This window comes from Toxotes jaculatrix, chromosome 19 (assembly GCF_017976425.1).
Source record: "Toxotes jaculatrix isolate fToxJac2 chromosome 19, fToxJac2.pri, whole genome shotgun sequence".
NCBI lineage: Eukaryota > Metazoa > Chordata > Actinopteri > Toxotidae > Toxotes > Toxotes jaculatrix.
Window position 1 is genome coordinate 5,195,636 of NC_054412.1, and position 23,088 is coordinate 5,218,723.

The window sequence follows — 23,088 nt, forward strand, 5'->3', positions numbered from 1 at the left end:
CAGTTAGCATGGAGTAGACGTTTCACCCACACTGATGTGTTTAGACCATTTGCAAGCCTCATTAAGCTAATGCCAGCATGCAGAAACAGACTATAGAGCGGTCTAAGGTCCAAGTCAGCGGTCTATACTAATAGCCTGGCATATACAGATATGGCAGTGAAGCCGACCAGTTTAGGCTCAGGAGGAAAAATGTAGTCAAGTTTAGAATTCATAATTGGAACATAAAATGTGTTTGTAGTTTATTCCATTAGGCACGTAGGAATAGAAATAATGCAGTTTTTTTCGGTCTCTTCCATCTGAATTCTGAATGTTTCGTGTTCCCCAGATAAAAAGTTTTGTTGGCAGTTCAAAAACAGCATATTATCTAAAGCGTATTAGATATGTAGAATATTGTTCATAATTACGGGGTTCCTGCAGCATATTATAATAGGGGATGTGCCGCTTCGCCTGACTGCCCCCGCTCATGTCAGTATGAATTATGCAGTTTTATAAAGTATAACATTAACCTTAAGGGAAAATGCGCAGAGACACCACATCGGATTATAAAACTGTATATTTAATGACCGATGAAGCTGTTTACATCTTCCTCCAGTGACTAAATTGATCGCAAGGTGAGATGTGTCAGCATTTATTGATTGCATTTTCATGTTGTTTAACACTTCTGCTAAACAGTTGCCTGAATCATTACCAGGTGTTGAAAACTGATACTGGTGACAAGCCGTTAGGCCCCTTTCTGTGGGATGAAAGTTTCCCTGGAATTAAATGTGAAACTCAAGTGTGGTCTAAATTTATTTATGAGACAATAAAGACAATATGCTGCATGGCATCTTGGATTTCAGATCTTTATTCAGGTTGATCGAGAAATTGCTGATATATAACACTTGTGCTTTGCTAATACCTTGCATGAAGCAGTTCCTTGCTTTTAGACCAGACGGCATCATTTAATATTTTTTTCATATTATGCCGGCTTAATGTTAATACTACCCAGCTGGGGCATTTTTCTATATGCAGTGGGGTCCAAAAGTCTGAGACCACGCAGAGTTGATTCAGTTAAGCTCTCAATCACATCAAGTTGAGGCCACAGAGATTGTGTTTGTCAGATCTGTCAGACCATAGCGCCTTGAGTTGGGGCTAACAAGATAATTACTGGATTGGTGATATCTGGTAGGAAGCAAAATGTTAAAGTTGGTAGTCATGAGTAAAAATCACAAATCAAGTCAAATCGAATGAATTCATGCGACCACACAGATGGAACTTATAACAAGTGTCTCTGTGGTCTGCAGAGTTGGCGGCGGCTGCTGCCTCGGTTCTCCAGGAAACGCAGCCAACCTTCACAGAGAGGAAATGAAATACACGTGTGTTGGTGTGTGTGTGTGTTTAGAAACAACTGCAGGATGATTTGTTTGAGGTGTGAATACACTGGACACTGCACTCTCGTTAACCTTTGTGACCAACTGTACAGTTTGCTTTTTTTTTTTTCCCCCCCCAACTTAAAGCATGTTTTGTGATGTTTAGTTCTTTGGTGACCATGAAAGCTGGCTATGAGCATTATAAATGCAGATCACTTGTGTAACTACTCTAATGGACGGCATTAATTAGACTGTGACTGAAATGAGACTTATGCTTCATTATATTCATGATGATTTTTAGAGTCTTGTTAGTGTGGCTCAGATGGTCCTTGAACTTGGAATACCATTATCACTCTGAGATACTCCATTAAAGTCAGCACTGGTATTTTTTCCCAGAGGCCTTTGGGACTCATTTTAATAAGCGGAAACATGTTGAGCCGTCCCTCGAAAAATACGGGATGTGTCTTTCTGTTTGATGTTGCTTAATTAATTTATCGACCTTTTAATCGTAAAAACAAAAAAAAAAATAGTCCGTTTGATGGGGTGCTCATCAGTTCACATGACAAAGTGCATGATGTCCCACTTGAGCCATTTATAATACTTGAAATTGAATGAAATACATGGAGTCATGAAATTATGCACGCATATTCCTCAGTCACAGTGCAGAATTTGCATTATCAAAAGTTAAGCCAAGGCTCTTGTTGTTTTCTCTTGAGTATCACTTCTTTTTTCTTTTCTTTTTTTTTTAAGATCAGGACTCTTATTGTAAAATAGGTTGTTTTTCTCAGTTGAATTTAGCTTATTAGAGATGGATATCAAATAAAATGAGTCCTTAAAGGAGGAGTCAAAATTCTGACTCTCCAGTGCTTTTGGACAGGTGCAGCATTGAGGAATATGAGAAGCCGTTGAGGCTATGCACAGTGCCTGTTAGCAGTGTAATGAAAAATCAGCTGTGGTTGTTCAGCCCACACAGTTAGTCCAGAAAGCTGCTCTCTAATTATGTTTCCATTGCTTGAAGACCTGAATAGATTAGCCATTCAACAGAAAATTAATCAACAACTATTTCATAATTGACTAATTGTGTGAATCACTCTTCAAGCTCCCCCCCAAAAAAGATAATAAAATAAATAAATAATCAGCAGATTAATCAATATTAAAATAATTACTAGTTGCAGCCCTTATTCTTAATATGGGTCATTTGATCACTACTGACTTGAACCTTTTAAGCTCTTGAGCGATTCATGTGAATCAATTTTAATGTTATAACAGCTCTACCATTCTACCATTTTTGTAGAGTAAGTAAAAGTTTAGTTTTGAATTGATGTTTGGGATTAAAAAAAAAATCTTTTCCTCAGTTACCACTTACTATACCCTCCAATCGTGCTCAGAGCATTTTATCAGGCTGGAGGGGTCACATTACCTGTTGAACTTATATTTAAGTATTGTTTTCTATGTAGTTTCTGCATTCTTTTATCTAGGGCCACTGGGCTGAACTCTTTATTCTAGTTTGGCGAACTTTACTACGTACATCATCCTGTATCTTAAAACGTATTTTCTTCTCTTTCAGGCCCACCATAAAGCTTTCAGGCTGTGCCATCTGCAGTCCACTGTTTTGAACAATATGCTGGGATCATCAGTGAGTATTCAACTTTGTCATTTGGCTTTAGGGTGTGCTGTCTATAAGCTGTGCTCTGTACAGTCTGCGTTACATTCATCAGGCAGCGCTTCTATAGGTGTTGTCAAGGTAACTGTTCTTCTGTTGCACTTACTCTTTCCTAAAAGCCGTCTCACTGGAAGCGAACGGCCCTGTATTACAGAGCTGTTGCAGGAGAAAGAACACTACTTTTAGTATGTGTCATCGTTGCCACCTTTGGTGAAAATTTGCTGTTGATAGATATTTGGCATTCATCAGGTTTTTAGCAACAAGCTTCCTTTTTTCATCCTTTCTTGAACAAATGGCCATTTAAAAAAAAAAAAAAAAAAGATTTCAATGCCATTTTTTTTTCTCCTAACATTCATTTCCTGGCTATTATTTGTTTAACCTGAGAATTTTTTCATCAAACAACTTGTGGTTGTGCATGTGTGTGGTGTTGTAGTAGTAAATTTGAAACGTGACCTCCATAAAAACAATCAAAACTCTCCTATTTTATTCCATTAAGGATTAGGTTCAGGCTTGTTGTATCCCATTATGCCTGCTTATGTCTTAGGAAGGCAGTACGACTCAGTTTATTGTAATCGGGTTATTCCCATTGTCCTACTTGAAATATGGTGTTGTACTGTATAGTTGTTGGACAGATGGTGGGTCTAGCAACTGTAATGTGATCCAGTTGGGTCGAAAGTGGATAATGTTCTTGTTTACCTATAAGTAAGATAAACCTATAAATGAATATAACATAATATACTTAGGGAATAATATAGATTGTAAAAAGGAGGAGTAATCTGCATTGAGATAAACAGTGGTGAGTAGGCGGCCCTTATCTATGAGATTGAAACAGCATGTTTTGTTCCATTAAATGCTTTGCTTCTCTCTCTGTATATTTCTTCTTCTTCTCTCGCTTCTTTTTCTTTCTCTCTCACCTCCTCCTCCAGCCAGCAATGCTGCTCTCCTCCCCTCCCACTCACACACATAGACACACAGATACAGACACTACTATATTCACACAAGCACGAGGGAGAGAGGGGGAGAGAGGAATGAGAGATGGCGGGGAGAGTGAAAGAAAAACACACCAGGGAAGAGCGACAGAGATGATAATAGAAAGTGGAAGAAAGGAATATAATGAGATGGCAAACGAGATCAAACTGAAAACTTGTGAAAAACATTACATGTTTGAGAGTTTTTTTATTAGAAGCTACCAGGATCCCAAAGTAACACCAGTGGTCACTGAAGCCACCGGATGTCGAATTTAGAGCCATGGAGGCTCACAGTCTGTTAAAAAAAAAAAAAAAAAAGAAAAAAGAAAAGATGAAATCCAAATTTGCGATATAAATATGAGAAAATATATTACAGCAGTCCCAGAAAGCATTCTGTTGTATAACAAATACACATTAAAGCTTCATTTATGTGCCTCTTTAGTACTGAAGCACTACAAATGCCATACCATCTTTTTAATATAAATATTGATGCGGCACTGAACCAATCTGGGTTTCTCTGGACTTGTAGCTGGTCTTAGATGGTACTGGATTTCATTTTTTTATTGGATATGCTGTCGTGCTATTGGATTTCATTTAAAGCCTTGGTGCCTCCAAAACATACCTTCGGCTCTACATGCAAAGTCAACAGAGGCCACAATCATTTTCAAGTTCATTAAAGAGATATTTTTTTTTAATCTTGAGGTCTTCAGGCTATAAAGATGCATCATATTTTGCCTGGTATCTTCAGGCTAATATGTGGCCATTAAGATGGTGTCTGTAAAAATGTAATCTGTGGGGTTTTTTTGTACTTTCAGAACAGTTTAATGTGGGGTTGGTCACACACAGACACACTTAAAGAGCACTGCAATCTAAAATCTTCCAATAGCTCTCAGCTAAGAAGAAACAGTGTCAGTTCAGATGGCATCAAGTCACAGTGACTGAGGCGAAGAACCCTTTATTATAATATTCCGCTTAGGAGGGAGAAGAGTCGAATTTTGTTTTTCATATTTAAGACAGACTGTTAACACCGTGTTGTGTTTTGTTGCTTACAGTGATATCCATTGCATCAGCTGTGCATCGGTTTTCTGGGATTCACTGAGCGCACTCTTTCACCGAGATGCAACACTGATTACATAAGGATGTATGAATATATGTGGACGTAAATGATTTACAATAGCTTACATTCAGCTTGGTACAGTGAACTGCATAGTCCACACAGGCTCCCTGAATGTTGCCTGAATGGAAATGGACTCTCACTGAACAGAATACTCCCTTCCCGTCATATGTTTGCCCTGGTTTTCCAGGTTTTGTTCTCCCCCTGGTGAATGCCGCACAGTCTTGAGAAAGTGTCGCTGGCTGTGTTACAGGCTCAGATATGTTTGCATGCATTGAGTCTGTGATTTGAAGACTTGTATCATTATGTATGGTTCCCCTAACACTGCCTCTGTCAGCTGTGTTTCTATGAGTGAGATGGATGTATGGATGGAGGACGGATGGATGGGAGGAAGAGAGTGAGGGGATAGTTGACTTGATGGACTGACTACTCACTTACTTTCTGTATCCATCGCTCTTTCCCACTTTCAGTCGCAGCATCTCATCTCCTCCCACATGCTCTCACATTGAGTGAGGAATCAATCCTTCTCACTTCCATTATCTCTCCCCGTCTATCTCTATCGCTCTCTCTGCCACTTCATTCTGGCCATTCTGTACCAATCGAATACACTTGCTGTAGGCACAAATGAGCGTGTGTCTCTCCAGTCCCGCAGCAATCATACCACGTCCTCATTAGGTCTATTCTAGAGGCCCGCCTTATCCTGCTTCATCCCCCCTGCTTTCCCCCCTGTAATTGGGCAAAAACCTTTGCCTACCTGTCAGCAGGAGCCCCAGTACAAATGCTGCAATTTATTTTTACTGCTGCGGGGTTTATTAGTGTGTAGGTTTTCGACAGTGGCCTTAGAGTGACAACAGGTCATTGCTGTCCAGTGTCAGTGTCAGTGAAGGGTTATTTCCCAGCGAGTCAGATCTTATTCAAACACATTATAAATAAAGATAGGCACTTACATGGACCAAATAACATGCAAGCACTCATTGTGACAAAATCCGTGGATGTATCTTATGCATGTGTCCCCCCAAAAAAAGCCTGTAACTGTGATTTCTGTTTCCCAGTGGACTTGCAGCACTCTTATTTGCTCCCATTAGAATGTATTTTGTAGTGAGTTATGAAAAGCACAACATATTAAGCCAAATTGGGCGTGAAATGAGGAATCGGATGTGTGCAGTATCTCTGTTACATTCTTTGGGGTTAGCCCTGCGTTGTTGTGTAAACATACAAAAACACATATTTCTCTCAGAAATCAATGAGGGAGCACAAAAGGAGAAAACATAGTTGAAATGTGGGGAAATAACTTCTCCTGTGTACTTGTTTTGGTTCCATTTTGTGCTGTTGTTAGAACTTGTGTTTTTACAGGATAATTGCTGTGTGGCAGTGGACTAGCATATAAACCCAGCGTTTTACATTTGGCAGGTCTAGCCGATCATGAAAAGTTTATGTCTATAGCATCATTCTACAGCAGATGTTACAGCATGCTTCACACAATAAAAAACATTTGTACAAACAAGAGGTGTGTGACGTCCGAGACTAAATAGACTCTAGGAAATGTATTTAGGAAACTCTTCTAAAATCCGTGACTTGTGATTGTCATCTAAACACACGGAGGAAGAGACTGTCTGGAAATGTTGGCAGCTAGGTGTTTTGAGGCTCTGTGCTTAGGCTTCTCTGAGTTGCGGTAGTATAATTTGCTAATAGTGGCAGCTGCAAGTATACCTAATGGAAACAGAGCATGTGTTATAAAAACAGCAGAGCAGCGTTAACACACTTTGCCACTTAAGCTGATAATCCGCCGGTTATTGAGGTATTGCAGAACCTGTTTCTAAGTGGTTTGATTTATTTTTTTTTTTTCTTGGAAAATCACTCTCAGCCAGACCTCAGTCTTGAGTGTGACTGGCTTACCCACTCTCTGTCCAACCTGTCACTTCCTCAGGGGAGGCAGGAAGTGGCTGAGATGTGCTTCCTGCTGGAATGTGAGACAGCTTCCTTGGCTGCAGCACAGGCCGACACAACCCTGGATCGGAAAGCAACAGGAAGGAACAGGGTTTCCTTACTATATATTCACTGCACGTTACAGCCACCTGTATTTAACTTTTACTTTGGTAACACTTTTTTTTTTTTTTTTTTTTTTTTTACAGGGTTTAAATAGCTTTTCAGGGGCCTTTATTCTTTGCAAAGTTCCTTCTCCACCCAAAAGCCGTCCATTTTGTTTTCATGTCTTGTGACTGATTTCAGTTTTTTTCCAGCCTTTCAGTTTTAGTGTGGATGCTGTCTCTAAGGAAGAGACGTTGTCCCACCTAAAACACTTTTACTAGTAAAGACGTGGTTTGTAATTATGTATGATACGTTGTTCAACAGTAACATCGTATACTGGCCCCTTTAATTTCTTGTTGTTTAATTTGTTGGAATCTGTTGAATTACTCTGTGGCTCCACTCATATTTCCCTTTCTTGTCATTTTTCTTGCTTGTCTCTTCTCACCTCCTGTCCATGGATCTCTGTCTGTCCTCCTCTTTCTTCTGACAGAGAAACTACACATACACAAATATTGGAGAATGAGCTGCTTTCACTCTCAGTCCTTCTTACTCCTCTCCGTACTGCAGTGCTGTTCCAGCTCACTGTTGCCCACGCAGAGCAGCGCCATTTTGGAAATCTGCAGCTCTTTTCTGATGGCTGTAATCCATCGCTTTCTGTCTGTGGCTCAAGAAGTCACCTGCACAATGAGGCTACGAATAACACGATATCCTCATTTACTCTGTAGACTGGATTCATATCAATTAAATGTCCCCTGTGCTACCAGTTAAAAGTGAACGTTGGATTATAGAACGGAAACAGAGCTAGTGAGAGCTTGTTGAGATGTACTTGCTGCTGGGAAACGTGTAATTATCATCTATATTTCTGTCTGTTCCTTCGTGTCTCCCTCTGTCTCTGTCCCTTTGTGTCGCCCTCTGTTATAGGTTGATTCTCATATATCGGTTGATTTTTTTTTTTTTTTTTTTTTTACATAGAATAGTCCTTAAATTAAGGTATATAATTTGAGTATGACATAGTTTCTGCCCAGTACCAGGATTTGATTTACTCTTTAGTTTTGATGACGGCTCTGTATTTTGTTTGCTCTCTTATTTACTCTGTTTCCCTCAGTTGTGTTCGCTTCTCTGTTTTCCTTTCTTCCAAACTGTTCCTTTCTGAAACTCCCCACTCTGTAATTCATTTAATTTCTCATCTTTTCCTTATCTCTTCTCCATGCTCTTTCTCAACGCCCTCACTTCACTCCCTTTCTTTATCTCCCTACAGTACATCAGCCTCCAGCCACCATGTTAATTACACCACAGTTTTTTTTTTCTCCATTATTCACCACTCTGCTATTTCTGTCACCCTCTCTGCTGTGCCTGCCTTTGCTACGTTGCCAGCGTTTTGCTAGGGTCTGCAGTGGCTGTTGATATGAGGAGGGGGCGTGCACTGGTGCCCAATTCAACAACAAATGGCTGTTTAGCGTCATCTGATTGGCACAGATTAGAGGTCTCTTGGTGGTGGTGCGGAGGTGGCTCTTGCAGAGGACCAGGCGGCTCCATTGCCGCTGTCTGAGCGCAGCTGACTGAGCCGTTCGCTCATAATGTGTTTTACTATTTTAATGACATTTTGCTCTATTAAATGTAACTGAATGGATGAAGTCAGAAAAAAAAATGGGTTAGAGTGCTCACGGGAAGCCAAATTTCACCTGATCAGTGATTTTATTTTTAACAATGCCGCCTCACAGCTGAGGTCAGACCAGCCTACAAACAGAGGCAGCAGAGCTGACAAGCATAAGTGGGGAAAAATAATCACTTCTTAAATGCAATGTAATTCTCTCTTGAACAGTTTGGCACTGATGTACAAAACTTTTTTTTTTTTTTTTAAGTGTAATTGAGATCGTTCCCCAAGGCTATTTAGATGTCAGCTCCCATCTTAATAGCAGACCACTTGACTCTATGTGCTTGGCTACTCTTATATAGCTTGGTGGAGGCACATTTTGTGGAGGAAGAGTCACTGAGTTCTCTTAGTTTAAGTAAGTTTAGTTAACTAGTCTTGAGAGGTGCACTGTGTACTCTGCCAGAAACACACATCTTTAATAAATTTGTAACTTTAATTTTTTTTTTTTTCCGTATCTGTCATGTTCTGGCTAGTATCGCACAGATGCCAGTTCTGAGGATAAATGCATCATTAACACACACACACACACACACACACACACACACACACACTGCGCAGCTGCTGCCAAATCCCTATGAATCCGAGGAGCCTAAACAGTGTCCTTCAAGCATGATGCCTGCAGCTTGGTTAGTTTCAGTTGCTTATTTTTAGGCACCAAAGCGCTATGGTAAATGGATTGGAACCTCTCAGATAGGCCCCTCATTCTGTCTGTGTGCGGCTGAGTGCATGCATGTGTTCTCCACTGTTTACTTATTTATTGTCCTATAGAGACACCCAAGAGTGAACAAGGTGTGACAGCATGCATTTTGCAGTAAATGTCAGAAAGTGTCGAGGTGTTTCAGAGAAAGAAACAACTGCTTGTCAGCCTGAGATTCTTAGCAAATTACTTTGCATCACATTAGCCCCTTTGCTACTACTCCAGTGTCCCATTTGGGTTTAGCTATTGCAGTTTAAGCTGCTTTAATGATAAATGATATCTTCATGTTTAATTAGTTCTGTACTACTACAATGTGTATGTGGCAACAATGATGGGCACTGTGGCTTAACAGACCAAAAATAAGAGCATCTCATACAGACACTTGTAAACTCAACAGAATATTCATTGTTGCTGTGCGGAAAATGTTTTGGAATAACCAGACTCCGAGGGAGGACATGCTCACAGTTCATGTGAAAATATTGTTGACCAAATATTAAAAGTGCCATCTCAATCATGCATAACGTGTGATTGTTTGAGCAGTGAGGTAACGCCATTACATCACTATTATCAGCCTATAAATAACAGATCAGCCTGCAGGGAAAATCACTCTACCTATCTACCAACCAACCAGCCGACCCCCACCCTCCAAAAATCCTCTCTGCTCGCCATAAATAATAGATCGGCCCGTCATGGGGGCAATTGGCTGTGTGGACCTGATTCATCAGAGCTCGCACGACCCAGATACCACTGTCCTGTGTGAATGGTTTAAATCCAGTGTGATGGTGAAGAGCATAGTAGTTCAGTAGTTCATTCCATGAGATATTGGCTGGATGCGAATCAGCAGCACTTAGAAGTTTAGTTCAATAGAGATTGAACTAGTATTGCTGGAATAACTGAAGCGCCTGTCAGTGCAAACTAGTGCAATAAAAAACATCAACAAAAGTTGAGCTTTGTAAGCTCCACAAAGATAGCACGTAATGTTGTGTTGTTGTATTGAATTGTTATTCAGATGTTCCTGTGGTGTCAAACTGCTGTACAGTATATATTTCTTGTGCATTAATACTGTATTTGGTATTTAACATTCACATATATTCTCCATCATCTTTACTTTTTCAATGTATTTGTGCTGAAACATAGATGCAAAATAAATAGGACCATCTCTTGTATCATGGAGGTACAGCAAAGAGGAAGTGAGTGTTAGACCCCTGCAACACGGTAGGACGAAGGCAGGAAGTGTGTGTGTGATGGTGAAACAGGTATCGCTGTCTTGCTGTAGATATGGTTTGTGGCTTTGCTCCAACTGCTTTGCTGAGCAGAAGGAACAGTCGTATGCAATCTTGAGGTAAATCCCCCCACCTTCCCGTACATGTGTATTCTCAGGGTACTGGTATGTTAACCAGTTTTTTTGTTTTTTTTTTGCTGTGGGAACTGTACAAACATGCACACACACGTTTGTACACTGGAGATGTGGGCAAAGCCATAGCTATTTATGTCATTGTTTCAGAACGTGGTCCTGAAACACTAAGTGGCACTTATCCCTGTCCTGTTTTCTCCCCCCTCTGTTTCCTGCCACCCCTATTTCTAGTTTTCCCCATAGAAACAGGAATCATCATAACTGTTAATCCAGAGGGACGGACTGTGGGATGTGTTAACATGTTCACTGGTAAATGTGACTCTTAAAAGCATTGAAAACAAGCTCACTAGCTAACCTCTGATAGGGGAGGTAAAGTCAAGTTGGAAGGCAGCTTTCTATCAGGCTTTTTAATCAATCTGCATCTGGTACTGCATTTCCATGGGGAAAAGAAAAATAAAATCTAAAGACTGTTTTTGGGTTAGAGGAAATATATTCAACACAAATAAATTCTGTACACGGGAAATGCATTTTTGCTTTAGCTATTTTAAACACCCATTAGGTGGTTTAACTTTCCTGGGATTTGGGTCTAACCTCACTGACATATCAAGATGAATCAACATCTCTCTAAAACAGTTTCAACATAAATGCCAATTGAGTGTAATGTGCAGCAAAGACATTTCCCCATGAAGTGATGTGATTGGATACAAAACCTAGAAAAACAATCTGAAGTATAAAAAGAAATATATGACGCTGTCACCTACGCTGAGTGACTTTGTTGTTAAAAGATGTGCAGTTTGCACTGACTTTGGTTTTATTGTGATTCCTGTACTAGATGGTAAACTAGTGCTAATCGGGTCCTTCACTCACTTGAGGGGGATTCGACAGTCATCAGCTGATATTCCTGCATCTTCACATCTCTTATGATTCTGAATATAATAAACTTGATTTAGCCAAGATGAAAGAGGCAGAGGTTGAACCTAGCTACACTCAGCCTTTTGTCTTCTTTGTCATTTTAGGTGATTTGAGTGCACAAGAGATCCAGGCACCCACAGTCAAAGGAGACATTTTTAATCAAGTCCAGGTAAGAATATTTCACACTTCTATAAAGCTTGTGCATATTTCAGCTTTTGTGAAATTCAAATGCAGGTGACAATGAAACTAATAGAAGTTTCAATGGAGTCATGAAGAAATGAGTCACGTAAATGGAAATGAGATGTTCCATGTTTGTGACTCAGTGCTTCAGAAACATCTGTTTGATTAATGAGACAGTAAAAAGCTTCTGCTGAAATGGAGGTGAGAAACACAGTGATCATATGAATAAAAACACTACACATTTAAGACTTTAAAATGAAGGCTACAACCTTGACGGCTTCACTGCACAGCAAGCCGCACTCCTGGTCATTACAAGCTGTTTGAAAAGCAATTTGAAAAGAAAATTCATGTCAGTAACATCTTTCTTCAGAGCCACTGCACAGTGGCCTAAAGAGGCCTTACTAAAGGGGTATTTTTTGTGGAGGATTTTCTTATTTATTCATACATAAAAACCTTTTAATTATCTGGAAGTACAGAAAAAAAAAATATATATTTCACCACTATGTCACAGCCACTTACTGCAACTGTTGTTACACACACTCACACATGCACAGGCCCCTCTCTCATAACTCGGTCAAATCTCCATGCTCATCTCCTCCCGCTGCCTCCATTGCCGTACTGTGACAGTTGGGGATAGGGGAGGGTGCGTCGTAGAACGCCTTCGCAATTTCACACTCGAGAGCAAAAGACAACACCGGCAGACTTCAGAGAACCTAAAAGCCCCTTTTACATTTCAGTGAGCCAGAGAGGGGACCCCTCCCCACTGCCAAGCTCTGCAGAGGGAGCAAAAAACAGCAAAGCACGTTTATCTTTCCACACAATTACAATTTCACTTTGAAAGGCTCTGAGTCGAAACTCCAACACTTTGGAGTGCCTGCTGCCTGGGAGCTTTCAAAGAGAATAATGTTTGATTTATTTTTTTTTTCCCTCCTTATCTTCCCTCTGTGTCTTGGCCTGCCATTTCCTCATCTGCACTCAGGCAAGCTGAGATGAAAAGCTGTTTTCACATGGCTGTATAGCATCTAAGAACACGCGGCCACTACTTTCACATTTTATCACATGGGCAGTTTGACATACCTTCATTTTGTTCAACATTTTTGTTTCAGGTGCGTTTCTGGTGCATGGCAGTTTTTAGAATTGCAACTGCAAAAGTGAATTGCAGTTTCCACAGAACACTTGAAACTATCAGCTAACTACTCAGAAACTTTCTGCATGTACTTTATGTTTACTGAAGTTTGAATGTGACTGCAGAGTTTTATTCTTTCCAGTCTACTTTCACATAAACATTAAACCAACTGGAAACTGAGAGCCACTAATGCCACTGAGCCTGGGAACGATGACTTGGGTGAGAAAAAAAATAACGTGATGCAACATTACTCGTCATCTGGGTCTTTTGTGTGTGAGACAGAGAAGGAGACACTTGTGGGTGTACACTGATTGCCTGAGTCACAATCTGGATCTTTCCCATGTTTTTCGGTCCTGTCGCTCTTTGTCTTACCGGCAGTGGCTTCGCGTCCAATGGTGAACGAATGCAAGCTCACATGCGCAGATGTTTAGCCTTCATTGCCAACATCTATGGCCAGCAGCGTCTTGGCAGCAGGTGTTTGAACAGCAAAGTTTGAGTCAGTGTCTCTCTCTTTCTGTTTATTGGTAATTGGCATTTTCCCACCTACAGCTCCTGGGGCACCCCAGCCATCCAACAAGAGGGGTTTTCTTTTTCAGTTTGCTCTTGAAAGATTTCTTTCTTCTGTCCAAAGGCTTGTGGTTTCTCTTCCTCGTCGCCTTAGAGAGCTTGTGCTGTATCTGAAACTGTTTGTGTTGCGGGCCTGTGAAACCCATTGAGACAGAGTTATGTGTTAGCTGGATTTACAAAAACATGACGCGACTTGACTTGACTCACCAGTCTGTGTGGTAATGGTGTCTGCTTGGGGAAACAGGTGTAGCACTGTCAAAGATATGGTGAAATAAAACAACAGCACAGCTGACACTAACTTACAGTTTTGCTTCTCCTCTCATTTTCTTTAAATTTTGTTGTTTTCTTTACTCCTCTGCCTCCATGTTTCTCTCATTAAATAACTGCTCCGTGATTACAAGGTGGTGATTTTGGTTAAACACAGGCCTTGGAAAAACTATCCATTTTTTTCTACAGCTACAATGCATGCTGATTAATGAATACAGAACTCTAATTCACCCTGCGGTTGTCTAAAAATATTAACCGGTTCTAAATTACAGTATTTTTGCGAACAGAGAGAAGAAATGCATAATAGAGGGATTCTATCATCCATTTCTATCATTTCTATCATTGTCAAGCTACACAAACACACACACACACAGACACACACACACACACACACACAGAGAACCTTCTGCTCAACTCTTTGCGCCCTCTCTTTTCAAGAGCCTTCCTATGACTCTGTCTCCTTTCATTGTTCAGCACTAGCCTCTGTCAGTCACTTAGTCAGTCAGCTCATCTGCTCTGTAATTTTCAGGTGTGTATGACTCACTGTGCACTGGATCGGATTCACAGTCACACGGTTCCCATGCTGGCACACCTGTGCTGCTTGACAACAACCTGTAGACTGTAGCAACCAGACACATTTTAAAAGATCTTAAGCAGCACTGTGGTTTACCTATATTTAAATCACCGTGGTAACAATAATGAAAACATTATGACAGTTCTCACTAATGAATTAGTCCCATAGTTTTCTATGTTTTCAGAAAAATGAGCTGAGATGCAGCTGTTAATTCATAGGAAGGTTTCTGGAAATGTAATTTCGTGTCCACACTGGTACATGTCAATTAATTAATTATAGTTAATTTCCAGCAAAAACTAGAGTCTTTGTCAATAGAGCATTTTAGGTGAATACAAAAAATGTGAAATTTGTCTATAGGCATGCACACAGCTGAACATATGTGTGAAGAATAATGAATAATTTCTTGAGTTTAATTTGAGCACTTCTTTGAAGGAAACTCCACAAATCAACAATTGCTGATGAACTCAACAAAACTTATTAAATTCAAAAACTGCCTCAGATCTGTGTCTTTATTTTACCTATAAATAGTACCACATTACATAAATCTTTCTAGGAAACTTGGTGGGAAATTATTGTTACATATATTATTAGAGATGAGAGACCCATTAAATAAAAGATGTCATTTATGATGACTGGTAATAAAAAGTCCCTCTGCCATTGACAAATACTCAACTTTACACACAGTCCATGACATTATTATGGCCTCATTAGTTTCCTTTAACATATCACTACAAACTAATTGCAGTCTATCCTTTTCCTTATAGCTCTGCTGGGGCGAGGCTAGAAACCAGGACAATTAGCATAAAATTGTCTTGGCATATTCTACAGTTGTATTTAAGCCAACCCATTTTTTTTTCCACACAACATGGTTACATGTGGGTGTTTAATTCTTTTATTATACATTAATTTTGTTAATTTTGCTGCCGTTTCTGCTGATACTGTTTCTGCTGCCACCACCATTGCTACTGCTACTACTAGTGCTACAACTACTACAAATATGAATACAAATGATTATGTTAATAATAATAATAATAATAATAATAATAATGATCCATTAATTTAGCACTTACCTAAAAGTACCGCTTCTTCATCACAGAAAAGTAGTAGTACAAAACAAAGCTGCAGTATTTCAGTTTATTAAAGGATGGATTCCCAGCTTATTAAGTCTTGAAACAATATTCACATATCCTTATGTACATTGGAAGAGTTACTGGCCACTGTAATTATTCCCTTTGACCTTGAAACGTTCCCTTCATAGCACAACTTGAGTGGAAGACATGAGTAATAAAACTTGCTGTCGTGCAAAAATGTGTTTTATGAGGCTTCAGCGGTCCTTAACATCATCCAAAGTTACAGCCTTTTTAGCACAGAACTCCATCTGTAGATAATTGGTTATTAAACTCACTCTCCTATGAATTACAAGATTTGTATCTGTAATATAAAATATCACAGTGCTTTCTGGTTTTGTAATGTCGCGCTTATGGTCCCAGCCACCATCGTCTGTAATATGCAAATAAGTCCCTCTGTTAACAGTTTCCAGTCGACTGTGCCAGAAAGACAACCTCAGCAGCACTTAGCTGCATTGAGCATTGATGCCACATATTTACTTCAGGAATCGACCTCGTTTAGACACTGCTAAAGGTTACTCTGTATCTGTCAGTGTAATTGGTCCTTTGTGGCCGCAGAGAGGCATTCTACAACACATTCATTCGTTTCAATTCCCAGTCTTCCAGCCTAACACACAGTGTAATCCTCTCCCCTCTCACTGTCTTCTCCAACTCTTGGTCTCTCTTCCACTCATTAAGGACTACTGTCCTATGGAGAAGGAGAAGGTGCTCTGCAGGTAGTTATTTGGGATATACTTTTTGAGTGTGACTTCAGAGGCATCAGTGGCTTATAGTGGAGGGCAGCAAAGTTTTACTGCTGACTTTCTACTCCAGCACTTACATAGTGTTCAATCAGTAATGCTAAAATAACTAGGAGTGGTGTAGAGAGGTACCCTTACAAATAAACAAACAGTAATGCTTTTCATTTTCATGTACAGTTTACATACTCAGAAGCTGCTGATTAGTCACTTTTAACACTAAAGAATTCTATATACAGTTTGTATATAACAGGAAAAATTCAAATGTGTTGTTTTGTTGTACGTGGGTGGTGTGCACATGTAGTATTCTGGCACTAGGAGTGAATATCCTTAATGTTTGCTAGTAACATCTACATCTCTCTTTCTTCTCTTTCTTTGTCTCCTCTTTCTTTCTGTCCTTCTCGCCTCGGCCGGGCGTCGCCACACGTCTCCACTTCCTGTATCCGAGTCAGAGTCGTGTAATTGTGACTCCGTGACATTGCAGTGACGGCAACAATTTTGCAACGCAAAATGTATATAATGGAAACACTGGCTTTAGTAGTGACAGTTATGGAAGAGCTCCTGGCCTCGATGTGCCATAAGCAGGGCCACAGTGGAATCTGCTAAACTTTGTCCATCGTGACAAGGACCAAAATCTGCCTGGATGTCAGGAAACTAATACCTGACAACCTTTTTATACTTCTTCCATGGAAGTTTGCTGGAGGTAAAGAGGCTTATTAGCTGACACATTCTTTCCCAAAACAGTGCATTCCCTACTTTGATAAATGCTACTTTTGTGATGGTGCAATGCTTTATCTGTGATTTGTTATTTTGTGGATTCCAGTTGAATCAAAGCCGTTCTGAAAAGAGTGGAGAACTACTGGTCGACATTGGGGACATACTGGTTTTCACTGATTTTTAACATTTGCGATGAAGTAAAAAGTTTGACATGTTCAAGTGATTTTGCATGCACAGAAGAAAACCCCTCTGAGGAGGTTCATCTATATTCATGCTCTTTCCATTGCACAATTCACAATCTCTTTCGAGAGCGAATTGAAATTGTTGAAACATTATACACCCAGTATATATGTATATGTATATCTACAAATATAACACTTGAGACAACTCACACGCTGGTGAACTTTGAGATAAATTTACAGTGTGTATTCTCTTGTCGTTCTTTCTAAAATGATCTCCAGCAGAAACGTGAAAGTCCTCTTTAGCATATCAGAAATGTCCACAACACGAGCCTCGGCACAAACAACATTAAAGGAGGGTAGATACTGTAGTGTCACGATTACTGGCCTCAAGGCCAGAGAATACTACTATACAGCACCTCAGATCTTTGTTAAAGGGACAGTTCAACCATTTAAAGAAAAAAAAAAAACTTTTTTCAGTTACTAATATTAATCCATACAGATGGTTTTGGCTTTGTGATTTATCTGTGAAATTGGAAGTGAAGGCTGTTTTGTTTGTCCTGCTTAAAGCATTGAAAATTGCATTACAAAAAACTCATCAGTAATGTGTCTGTACCAAAACAATGTCCTGGTTTCTCTGGATAATCCACACACCGGATAGAGGTTGTTCAGATAGAAACTATTCACAGCGAGGTCTGTGGGAAGGGAAGGAATCAATTGCCCTTGTTCTCTTTCTCTCTCTCTCTCTCTCTCTCTCTCTCTCTCTCTCTCTCTCTCTCTCTCTCTCTCTCTCTCTCTCTCTCTCTCACACACACACACACTCACAGCAACTTGCACTGTACAAGTCCTTATCTCCATGGTGATACAAAGTGAGGTCTGAAAGAGAGAGGTAGTGCACCATTATGGACAAACCAGTACACAAACACATACTCAAGTAAACTGAACTCTCTCCTCAGCTATTTAATTAATGGCTGTGTAAGGCAATAGCCGTCACATTGTTTTTGACTGACTAAGCTAACTATAAGTATTGATTTTGTACATATGGGATTTCCTGGCACCGTTGAGGGGAAATCCGTTGTCTGGGTTCTTCGATTAAGAGTTATCAACCCAAATATCCCTCAGTGCTTGGAACCATAGTGTCAAGGTTTGTTTGATCCCATGAAGACAAATTTGAATAACAAACGCGACACAACTCTCTTGGCAATGATGACAAGAAGCAGTTTTGCTTTTTTTTTTAGGTATCTAGCTGATACTTGAAGGAAAGAAACTGAAAGTGTTGTGCTTAAATGAGAACTCCAGTGATTTAGTATTGCACTTTTATAAAGTTAAGGGGGCTCTAATCAGACATGGTCACAATCAAGGCAGAAGATGCCCTAGATATCTGGAGTTTGAGTCCCTGTGTATTCGTCAGGCTCCAAAAATGCCAGCTTCTGCGATTCCTAACATCTTTTTGTTGGACCCTTGCTGCCTGGCAAATGACCATGTCTTTTCAAGTCCATGCATAATATTTTGTAACAAAACCTTTCCGTAAAAAAAAAACCTGTGGTCTCCAAATCCAGGCCAAGAAGGTTTATCCCAGGCAAAGTCCTCCACCGACAGAACCGGAGCAGACGTCATGGCTCTCTCAAATATAGCCACAGTTAGATGGTTGTTTTTCTGTGCTATGATGACATGAGATGACATGCTTCATTGTTCTGAATTTCACAGAAATACTGTAGTTTCCACATTGTCTGCTTTATCAGTAAATGTGTGTTGAAGTAAATGAAATTGATGTGATGCTAAATTCTCTCTAACTTGATTCTTCCTCTCTACCTATAATCTTTCTCTCTCTGTACAGTTATTCTCAGTTGCTGGGTCGGTCCCATCCAGACTGAATTGAGTTCACTTATAGCATGACTGCACTCCAGACTACCTTTTAGTGACTTCAGCTCAAAGCTCATCCTCAACACATTTCCAGCCGTTAAGCTCCAGCTACAAAAAGGTACATCTTCTCTACTATTCTTTATTTAAAAAAAAGAATACAAACTTATGATCTGGAACATAATGTTGAGCAATGACATTACAGATAAAAGTACTGAATGTTCTATCAATGGTATATTATAGATGTAATTGCTGCCATTCTTTTTTATTGGAGACCACGGATTTAAAATCTTTTGTTGACTGCTGTTTATTCAACATTGTACCTCATTCATGTCTTCTTTTCCTTTGCTCATTCTGCAGCACCAAATGTGTCCATGAGACTCTCTCATCTCTTCACTCAGTGGGCATTATGTTGACCCTAATCTAAGTCCATCAGCACCCCATCCCTAACTTTCCCTCCCATCTCCCCTCCCTGCACCCTCTCCCATTTCCATCATGACCAGTCTGAAGCGTTCTCAGACAGAGCGCTCGGTTGGGGGCTCAGTGCCGGCAAGTGATGAGTTCTACACTCGCCGCCTGCGACTGCCCAATGGAGGGGCGCCACCACCACGTAGCGAGAGCGCCCACATTTCCTCTTCCTCCACCACCGGCACCAACCCCGGCGTCCCCAAGATGGGGGTTCGGGCTCGTGTGGCTGACTGGCCCCCAAGGAAAGACGGGGGAGGAGGGGGTGTTTGGCATATTACTGTGGAAACAGACTCACCCAGCTCTACCAACACTACCAGCTCTTCAGGATCAGGAAGTGGAGATCGAGAAAGACTTGGAGGAGGGGGAGGAGGAGGAGGAGGAAGTGGAGGTGGTGGTGGTGGTAGTGGTAGTAGTGGCAGCGGAACTGGAGGGGTGTCAGCCGTCACAGCCCACAGCAATCTGTCAGCCAAGCTGGGACACCTGATAAGCCCTCAGGACTCATCCATGCTGCGCAACATCCACAACACCCTTAAGAGCAAGATGCAAAGCAAGGGGAAGGACAATCGTTTCCTGTCACCGGATGGCTATCTGGGCTCACCTCGCAAAGGCATGAGGCGCATACGCCAGCGCAGCAACAGTGATATAACTATTAGTGAACTGGATGGGGACAGTAATGAGGGCTGGTCTTTCTCAGGCTGGACACCCATGCACCGTGAGTACGGCAGCACTTCATCCATAGATAAACATGGTGTGTCAGGAGAGAGTTTCTTTGACATGCTAAAGGGATACCAGTCCTCTGAGGCCCCTGATCAGCGAAGCCCAGCCCCAGAGAGGTTAACGGAGCTCCTTACCGTGGCCCCCATAAAACAGGCTGCCCTTGACCTGCCAGATGGACCTTTAGGTCCTGCCAGAGGTAGTCCTGCCAGTCGGCTGAAGGAACGAGAGAAGCACTTGAAGAGGAGATCAAAGTCAGAGACAGGTGGAGAGTCCATATTCCGTAAGCTGCGCAGTGTTAAAGTGGAGGGTGACACATCAAGGGCTGGCTCCGATGTTGAAGACGGGGGGAAGGGAGATGAGAGTGGCCCACCTCCCAAACCCTGGGTTTGCCAAAAAGGCTTTGCCCATTTCGATGTTCAGTCTCTGCTCTTTGACCTCAATGAGGCAATCCAAAGTCGGCAGTCTGGGGCCAAACGCAAGAACACCACAACCGGTGCCTCAGCTGCTGCTGCTGCCTCTGCTTCAGCCACGTCCTCCCTCTCCTCCAATCAGAGCGGAGTGTATGGGTCCCCCTGTGGCTCACAGGAGGAGCTGAGCAAGGAGGGGGCTGGAGGACATAGTACCAACCCAGCCTTGGACCCTGGTGATGACAAGAGCAATGATCTGGTGCTCAGTTGCCCTTGTTTCAGAAATGAGATTGGTGGAGAGGGTGAGAGAAACATCTCTCCTGTTAAGCAGGTAGGTTTTGTGCAAGAACATAATATTGAAATTTTTGTTAAAAAAATATATATGAATCTGGTTGTTTTCATTCCTGAAAAGATTCTCTGGGGCTCTTCAGTTTTTAATCTTAAAACAGCAGTCTGCACAATTAATTCCTCAATTTTCTGGGCATTTTGAAAACACAGAGATGGAAGGTCAAAGTGATTACTGCATAGTGAAGATGCACTGAAGATTAAATGCCAAAATATTTGTCAGCTCAATCGCCTCACTTTTCTTTTGTCTTTCATCTTCCAGCAGGGCAGCATAGGTAGTGGTGGGAGCTCAAGCAATTCTTCTGGCAGTACAGAGGAAGGACCCTTGGATGCCACCCTCACTACACGTTTTACCAATGCTGGTGTTGCTGTGTTGGAGGCTCCCAAGGACGGGCCAAGCCAGCATGCTGACAGGTCCAAACGATACATTGTGGAACACGTTGATCTTGGCGCCTATTACTACCGAAAGTACTTCTACCTCAGAGGTAAGCAAAATGGGTTAGTTGGGCTAGAACATATTGCAAAGCCATGCTTAAATTACCCAAGTTCTCATACTTTTTCTCCTCTTTTTAACATCATCCTTTTGTGTCCATTCCTTCCTCCCCACCCCTAGAACACTGGAACTATCTGGGCGTAGATGAGAACCTGGGCCCAGTGGCAGTGAGTCTGAGGAGGGAGAAGCTGGAAGAACACAAGGAACATGGCCAGCAGTACAACTACAGGGTCATCTTCAGAACGAGTGAGGTACATTGAAAAGGACACATGATCCTCCTACACCTTTGCATTTTGACATATGTTGGGTTTTATCAACTTGATTTGTTGATTGTTTTTTATAGGATTTGTTTTTAATTGTTGTCCCCCTTCACTGGGATAAACAATATTAGTAGCTGTTCCCGGGGGTTGGGATTTCATCTCAAGGTTGTCAGATGCAGCTACAGATACAAGACTTCTGATGCCCCGCCTCCGTTCATTTACACCTCCACAAATTGTCACGTGTTCGATTCCATATGTAATTTATTATCCCAAATGTTCATTCACGATGCTCAATATCCAGTTCGCAGAGAGAGGAAATCTTTAGTGAATCCCTCTAGCCCTTGCTGCCATCTCCTCCTATATACACTAGAGCCACAGATCCATGTCCTCATTCCCAGAGCTGAACGCCCACCTACCATCTTTGTCAGCCTTCATCTGTGAAGGACTGAGCTGTGCCATTTTGCAGCTAAACGAGACTAAAATAGCGCCAAAGGTATTTGAGTCGAGAAGGAAAAGCATTGCTCTTGTATTGAAGCGCACCATGAGTAATAGCCCTTCCAATCTCTCGGGATGACGCACGACCTACTGTGCTATGTTCTCCTCTATTTTCTTCCTTTCTTTTGCCTCCCTCTCTCCTCTCTAATTGCTATTTTCAGAGCAGGGACGTGGGCAGGTATAGATGTATATGTCTGTGTGTCTGCGTGGGAGTGAGTGTAATGCACTGATGTTGAAGAGAGTCCAGTGTCCACCGAGGACAGCGATTGTCCTCTCGTCAGCAAGAATGCTTCTCTTCCTCCGTTTGTTTAACCCTGAGGGTGTTGGCACAAACACTGGGCCTGCCAAACACTACGTGAAGACACACAAACACAAAACACAGACGCTTATAAGTGATTCTTAAGAGCCATGGGGCCACTATGGATATCCAGCTGTGTTTATTTGTCCATGATAGATATTCAGTCCCTGGTCCTTCTACTGTCCTCTTGATTTATTCATGGAAGTTCTCCCTGAGTTTGTTTTAGCCCGAAGAGCCATCTTATACTGCAAGTTTAATTGAATCAAACAGGCCTTTAGGCCTCATGACAGGCTTCCATGCAGCTTTCCAAACACTGACCTACTACTGTTCTGTGTATGACTGGACAGCCAGTTTTGGTTTTGTTGTTGCCAGTCATAGGGGGAATTTTAAAGAACCAACACATTGCACTGAGGAAAAGTCGTTTCAGCAGTTTTACTGCAAATGATATTTAAGTTTTCTTCTCTGAACTTGAAAAATTAGTTGTTGATCTGATCCTTGATTTTCCTGTTTTCTTTCTCTTTTCCATCTGCAT

The 23,088-nt window shown here is 41.2% G+C and overlaps 1 protein-coding gene across 1 annotated transcript in view; it reads left to right on the forward strand.

Moving 5' to 3' along the window:
- The window catches only part of sipa1l1 (signal-induced proliferation-associated 1 like 1), a 67,536-nt gene that overhangs the window by 18,511 nt on the left and 25,937 nt on the right, over positions 1–23,088 (forward strand). The window contains exons 3-8 of the mRNA XM_041064403.1: positions 2,917–2,985; positions 11,844–11,908; positions 19,051–19,194; positions 19,434–20,996; positions 21,273–21,495; positions 21,624–21,754. Of these exons, the coding sequence (XP_040920337.1) occupies positions 19,569–20,996; positions 21,273–21,495; positions 21,624–21,754 (1,782 nt within the window). The 5' untranslated portion in view covers positions 2,917–2,985; positions 11,844–11,908; positions 19,051–19,194; positions 19,434–19,568. The remainder of the gene's footprint in view (positions 1–2,916; positions 2,986–11,843; positions 11,909–19,050; positions 19,195–19,433; positions 20,997–21,272; positions 21,496–21,623; positions 21,755–23,088) is intronic.